The sequence below is a fragment of the Phoenix dactylifera genome, chromosome 2 (assembly GCF_009389715.1).
Source record: "Phoenix dactylifera cultivar Barhee BC4 chromosome 2, palm_55x_up_171113_PBpolish2nd_filt_p, whole genome shotgun sequence".
Lineage (NCBI taxonomy): Eukaryota > Viridiplantae > Streptophyta > Magnoliopsida > Arecales > Arecaceae > Phoenix > Phoenix dactylifera.
In genome coordinates, this window is record NC_052393.1 from 23741415 (window position 1) to 23748914 (window position 7500).

A 7500-nucleotide genomic window follows, 5' to 3' on the forward strand; every position below is an offset into this window, starting at 1 on the left:
TTTTATGAGGATACAAAAATAAATATAAATTTAAGAGAATATTCACACAAATTTAAATTTAGAAGGGTATTTATATAAAAAAAAACCTTAGATTTTTTATCTATAAATGTAACTAAAATAACTGTCGTATAAATTATTTTTTTATTTCTATTTGGAGTATGGACCCCAGCTGCTCATGAATAGCTTATCTGTTGAATAGCCCTGATGTACACTTCTTTTTCTATTTGCTCAAGCAGCAAGCAAAACCATAACCAAGAATAAAGACATTCAACAGAATAATCTTACAATAAGACAATGGTGTAACTCATCTGCGAGGCACCATTTGTCCAGACTCATCCCTCTCGAAGACCCTTTCGATCAACCGATCCCAGCTTAGCCTGCGTCGGTCGCTGCTAGTTGAGACTGGAGACTCCTCAGCCATGCTGGTAGAGTTCTTCTTGTCAAAGGTACCATATGGTGATGGTGTGTAAGCATCTGGAACCTCTAACGTAACGGCTCGTCTGAGTGCAGCCTCATGCTCCTTGTTGTGCTCCTTTGCAAGCGTCCTTTGCCGCTCCATCCTCTGCTGTGTGGGAATCTCCATGCTCCGCTCCCTCTCCAGCATCAACTGCAGCTAGCAAAAAACAATGCTGGGTCTTATCAAACGATGCACACAGAATCAATCTTTAGTGGATTTATCTGATTGCTTGATTTCATATAAGGAGATAATGAGCTATGAAGAACTAAAAAAGTTTTGATGAATGAAGTTCATCAGTTCCAAATCAGAGTTGGATAGAATGAATAGCAAGTCCAAACAACATGATATTGGATTACAATGGAAACTGACAGTTTAAAACTTAAAATGCGCCGATATGGATTGCCTGATGCTATGGGACTGTTTGAGCCTTGTAGTTAAAATTGCATGGCAACTTAATTTCTATTGCAACTTAAATTGCGGTAGTTTACTTACAAGGAAGCTCACAAGGAGAATTTTGAGGAAAAAAGAGGACCTCTGACAAGCATTCCGTCAAGCACCTTTCAAGCAAATGCCTGGTCGGGGCACTCAACTTACAAGAAGATAAGGGTGCTACAGACGAAGAGATTGGTGTTGAAGTCGTCAATGGCAAGGGTCTGGGCATGGACCTAGGTACCCATGGGGAGGGAGTGACAATGGTGCAAGCTTTGAGGAAGGTGGAGAAGTGAATGAGAAGGACGGTAAGATGGCCCATGGCAGTGTAGAAATAGAGGAGGTGGTCGGTAGTAGAGGAGTGGAGGAGAGGGCAAGGGAAGATAGAAAATCCTTTTTTTTTCTTAATTAAAATAGCCATCAAGTGGCTGCAACTCATTCTGTGGCCATTTTGACTATGAGTCAATACCACACGATAATCTTGAGTTGCAGCCCAACGAGCAACTCAACTTACTGCACAATTTGAGCTACAGGCTTCCAAACTAGTGGACTGACCTGCACCTAAAACTTGAGCTGCATGCCGCTCACATACAGCACTCCAAACAGCTCCTATGAGAAAGTCAATTTACAGGTTTGGAGTAGACTTGAAGTTATGGCTAAGACTCAAGCATCATCAAAAAATTTTATTATGAAGGCTGGCAACATTTAAAAATTAGCTAGGTATAGACATAATGACATCTCGAAAAGTTAGATCCTGACATTATGTGTTGTACTCAGCATGCACAATGCATAGAGATACGCTATGTATAATATTGTGCGTCTCGCACACGATATTGTGTTTACAATGTAATACTAAGATACGCTAGGAACACATTAACTACAGTCCTGATTGCTAATCCTCTAGAACTGTAGCTTAATTGCAAAGTCCTGCTGTCTTAACAGAATCGTTGAACTCATTATATTGGCTTTAAGAATTTTATTTATTTATTTATAGTATTCTATAGCGAAGGGATTTGTGCTTTCTGACTTATTGGAAGAAAAGAAAATTTCATGAGCAGAAGAGGAGCAGTTCAGACTTACATCCAAGCCCTTTGGGATTCTCTCTCTATCCAAATGATGGCATGGTCAGTAGTGGCATTGCAGGAAAGAACAATGTGCTCGAACCTCCCATCCACTGGCACCGCAGTTCTAACGACTGGCGGAAATCTTCCACACCTGTGATCAGCGACCAACAAAAGATTATTCTTTTAGAGAACAAAGTCCCGAATCTCTAAGCAGAACCAAACTGAAAACGCCTACTCTATTGCAGACCTAATTATTTTAAATTTTCTTTTTTTCCCACTTCTGAGAAGAATATCTTGAGAAATATAGACATGCATAGGGACCAGCCACCAGAGTATTATGCAGGTGAGTTTCCAATTAAAAAGGCACACGAAGCAGCATTGATCCTAAGGCCTAAGCTTTTCACTTGGTGAGCTGGCTTATTCAGGAGAAGGACATTGATTTAGCTTATCTGATGAAATGTTCTGTTTATTTACAAGATTGGACCAGGAAAGAAGAGAAGAATTCCCAAAAGAGGGGGAAAAAAAGAAGCGAAATAGAACAGCAAATATAATGAAACTTCCATGAAAAGCCATTCAAACTGGGCTAGGATTACCTACTCTTGTTTAAGATGTCAGGAGTTAACCACGAGATACGCAAGGATGATTGACTATATTAGAAGCAAATATGTGGAATCCTCTCCTTCCAAACACTCGTCCCCTTGGATATTTTTCTTTTTTTTCTCTTTTTTTTTTCTTTTCAAGAAGCAACTTGATCTCTCCCTGGGAATTCCAGGCATCATTTTTACAATTTCCTACAAAGAATAGCCATTTTGTTAATCCATCCATCCAATAACATTCAGTTGTCCTCAAAGATCACCCAAATTCTCACCAGTCCACGAATATTCTCCATTTTTATCAGTTTCATGACACAGTCTTCAAGATGATTTTGATGATTGGTGATTTCTAAAGAGGTAAAAGACAACCAATCAAAGCTAGATCACTATCACTGATAGAGAAATATCCAAAACCAACTCGACACAGCTCATCATGGACTGACCATGGTTCATGGTAGTTTATTTTCCCAAGTTTCAATAATTAGCCTTCCAACATGTTTGGATTGACTTGATGAAATTGAGTGCTCTTGTGGTAACTAAACGAAATGAGAATCAATGGAACTTACGTAACATTAAGGCTGCCAATGTGACAAGGGTCAAAATGTTGGATAATCAACAAGGTGTGCCTGTTAAATGCATGTTATAGAGATAGGAAGAGTAGCAGAAACTAAAGGAGGGATAAGTACGTCAAAAGATGTGACAACAGAGGTCAAAATGATGTTATGTAATGAAGACTAAAGGAGGCACCTGTAAGATAAGGGATACTGATTTATGCAGTAAGGCCAAAACGGATAAGCCAAGATATTGTAGTGGCTTGGTCTGCTTAAATTACTTGTGGGTTTAGCTACTGATAGCAAGAAATGATTAAAGAAAATACAGTGAAAATTAGGATAAGGCATGTAAGGAATGACATTCCTCTAATAATGGTCATGTGTTGTATTTGTATATAATTATTTTTCTTTAACTTCTAGCTTTTGACACCTTTAGATGCCATCTTTTTCTTCCTTTTCTTTCCCTGAATGATTCACACCTTTTCCCTCATTTTCATATTGTCAAAGATGCTGTAAATCATTTGCAGGTAGAATAGAAGTGAATGGACAACTCATACCTGAAGGCTTCCTCTCAACAATGTGATAGAGCCGACCTGGTGCGTAGAGCCGCCTGGGATCTCTTAACTTGACATACTCAGGTATGCAGGTGTCTTTCATGCATCTTAGACATAGCTGGCATGGCAAACTGTTAACAAGATTACATCAGCCACTCTGAAAGCATATTAGGAATTGTCAATCTGTAAGTTGAACTCGAATAAAAATAAGTACAAAGTTCTAGTAGTTGGTTTCTACAAAAAGAACCTGTATTTTGCTATGACATCATTGTGTGGAAAATAAGATACAAACACTCTGAAGAACAAACAGAAAAGGCAATAATCATGTAGCATATGACAGTGTGTCATGTATCTGGAGAAGTGCAAGGGTTGTCAACTTGTCATGAATCTTGAATTCTTGATGATCATATCTGAATCTTACCCCTCACCCTTTGCCAGAATCCAAATTCATATGTTTGACTTAAGGTCTTTCTAATCCAAACCTAAGAATCTAATTCGTACAATATAAAATTGTTTGAGGTATATATTTAAACAGATCATTTTAGGAATCAATCATAATATTAGCAATTAGCCCTTGTCTCAGCCATATCAAGTCAGATTCATGAGAATCACAAGTCATTACTATCAAGGGTCACCACGGTATTACTTGAAGTTTTTCGAGCCATTTTTCTCAATTCCATCCTTGTTAGCTTGGGTCTCTCCATCCCCTTTCTAGACCCCTCAACACATATTTTACTAGCCTTTCTCAAATATTTGATGCACATACGTACCATCCAGTTGGTTTCTACAACACCAACGCCAATTCCAAGCCCATATTACAAAGGTCAATGGTTAATAATAGACTGACAGTAACTTGTAGTAAAGATGCTTGAACTTGAAATTAATTTTGATCCAGTTCATACTTTAGGGATAGTCATGATGCAAATAACATATTCATATTGATAACCAATTTACAGTCGCCAACTGGATATGAACCTGGGTCCAGATACAGCAATCTGTATGTGGTTTGATTTGGATACTGATTCTAAAAAAACATATCAGACATTTTATGAATCAAACTGGAATTTGAGCTGATTAAAGATTTATGAATAGCAAGCTTCTTCAAACAAATCACATGTAAAAAATTAAAAACTGTATAGAAGTTATTACAACTGAAATAGTGGGAATTTTTACTGAAAGACCTTCAGTATTGAAGTATCATAATTCTGAAATTTCACATTAGACTTCCCAAAACAAGTATATTTAATTATGAAAATGAGAAAGCAGTTGAGAATCTTCTCAGGGATAAAACCTACTATGCAGGTCAGCAAGAGTTTTAGTCTAAAACTTTGTTCATTCTACTTCAACACAACTATGCTTTCCAGTGGAATCAACATTCACAAAGAGTGGTCTTATGAAAAAAAAAGATTAGTCCTCCATTTACCAGAAGAGTGATTTGAAAATATCCTCCAAAGGAGTAGCTGTCCGAGGCAAAAATCATCCTGCAAACATAATAATCATGAACAGTAACCAATGATACAACTGAAGAAACATTTCTGGTAGATAAGAAGACAAAATAGTTTCAACGAACTCATTACAACTATCATGAGCAAACATGGAATTTAGTTGTAAGGATATTGCAAAATTGACAAGGATTACCTTTGCTATTATTTACTCTTCCATGAAATAAAAGCCCAGCACCCTAGTAGATATTTTACAATTTTAAGAAATGTATAATAGCATATAGAGGCTATTACATAATTGCCAATGTGCTTTGGGCGTCAATTATGCTTGCCATATGAATTCATATAATATTGATGTCTCGCAGTTGTTCGTGTCATGAAGATAGTTTCAATTGCCACAGAAACCACATCCTCATGGATCCCAAATCTCTTGCGTCATTGTATAACTCAAATTAGTACTACTTATAATTTAGCACACATGTTCTAATGTCCCCAGGCATCCATTATTGTGTGTGTATATATATACATAATATATATATATATATATATATATATATATATATAATATATAGTATATATTGGTTACGATGTCATGAAACATTTTCAATTTAAATGCATAGATAGCAGAAGTAAAGAAATACACAAATAATAAAATCAGAAAATTTATGAAAAAAGGTAAAGTTTAGAATATGGACATTGTGTTTGTATTGATAATCACCAAACTTCGGTAAGAGCAAACACAACATTGAGCAAATCAAGGTGAAAACATCTACTATAAACTGCATGATGCAATAGTTTGATGTACCCCTTATATTGGTCTCTTAATCTAACGCATGACATTGTCAGTGAAACATTAAATACAAAATCATCTCCTCATCCAATGTTGGTGAAAACAAAGAAAGACATTTCTAAATGCTTTCATCAAAAGCATAACCTATATGCATGAGTATCATGTCATGAGCATTATCAAGTGATTGCCTCCCCACCGTCCCTCATTTTATATAGCCTCACTGTGGTGCCTCAAAGCAATTTTGCAGAGCTTGCCCTCGAGACATAAGGCAATTTGAGCATCAAATAAGCCTTTTTACACAATTCTCCACTTTCCTAGGATGTACATAACAGAGCAATAGCCAATACAAGGAAGTTTTATAAAGAAGCAAAATCTTGCCTGAAGACAACGAGTTGATAACATCTGCATATCTAACAGCCAAGTTAAGCGACATGCACCTCGCAGGTGCAATTTGCGAAACACCTGATCCTCTCCTCTCCCACATTTCCCAGCCTTTCCTGTTTCTGAACTGCAACCATGCGAGCATTGCAGCCACCACCAGAACCCAAAGAATGCCCTGTCAACGTAAGAGCATTAATTTGGATTCTTTTCCAACAAATCCCTCAGAAAATCGCATTCGGCATCAAACAGCCACTCTGACGCCTCCAATAGCCCATTATGAACATAGCCCACCATCAAATTTCCCTCTTCCCGAGCCTATTATCCAACAGCATCGCATAATCGCTCTCCTTAGCCATGTGTAGGCCTCTTATAGCAAGGGTAACTTCAGCATGGTCGTGATCGAGGTATATCAAGTAAGTTGGCGCGCGGCCATGGGTGTTCCTCATAGGTTTTGCGGTGAACAACCCACCGGGGATTGATGCCATAGCCACCTGGAGGGGCCCATTGAGGTGATCAAGATCATCCTCATACACAGCAAGGATGAGGCGGCAGAGCCGAGGCACAGGCTCAAATTCATCAGCAGATGCCAGTCCCCAGGTCCTCGCTGTCATGGCCAGCGCTGTAGAGGCAGCGTTGCCACGCCAGCGAGCACAAGCAAGGCAGTACACACACTCAAGCACCAGGGATGCAGCAAGCAAGCGACATTGGAGGGCGAGACTAGGAATGGCGGCGATTGTGATACAACTGGAAATTAGGTGGTGACACTGCATTGGCTGGGAACAGAAGGGAATGCGACTAGGTGGGCCATTTAAGAGGTACTTCTCAATGGGGTCTTCAGGAAAATATAGGACTTCTTTTCTGATGAAAGAAGGAATTTGGAAAGATTATAATTGAAGACATAAAATAGAGGGGGAGTTCCTTCCCGGGTACAATTGCGCCTTTGAGCAAAAATCAAAAAGTTGGGATTTTTCTAAAGAAAAGTGCGTGTAAAGAGTTTTGAGTAGGATTGGAACTAGAAGGGAGGATATTAACTATTCAGAGAACTGGGAGTAGCAGGATTTGGTTTTGGGATGGCAGATGAGGGCCTGATGATGTAAAAGAGCAAGAAATCAAAGTTTTCCCAAACAGGGAAGAATCTGATAAAAAGCTGCAGGCTGGGCTCTGAGAGACCGAAGCTGAAACAACATAGAAATAAATCGGCCCTCTTTAGATTGGAGTACAAGGTCATGGAACCTGGAG

The 7500-nt window shown here is 38.6% G+C and overlaps 1 protein-coding gene across 1 annotated transcript; it reads right to left on the reverse strand.

The window, feature by feature from the left end:
* Positions 1-122: 122 nt before the first annotated feature.
* LOC103717435 lies at positions 123-6966 on the reverse strand. The gene is given in 11 exon segments (XM_039123708.1): positions 123-613; positions 1963-2104; positions 3654-3779; positions 5072-5143; positions 6270-6331; positions 6333-6455; positions 6457-6561; positions 6564-6698; positions 6700-6774; positions 6777-6941; positions 6943-6966. Coding segments are annotated over 11 exon segments (1338 nt in total). The 3' UTR covers positions 123-304.
* Positions 6967-7500: the final 534 nt, after the last annotated feature.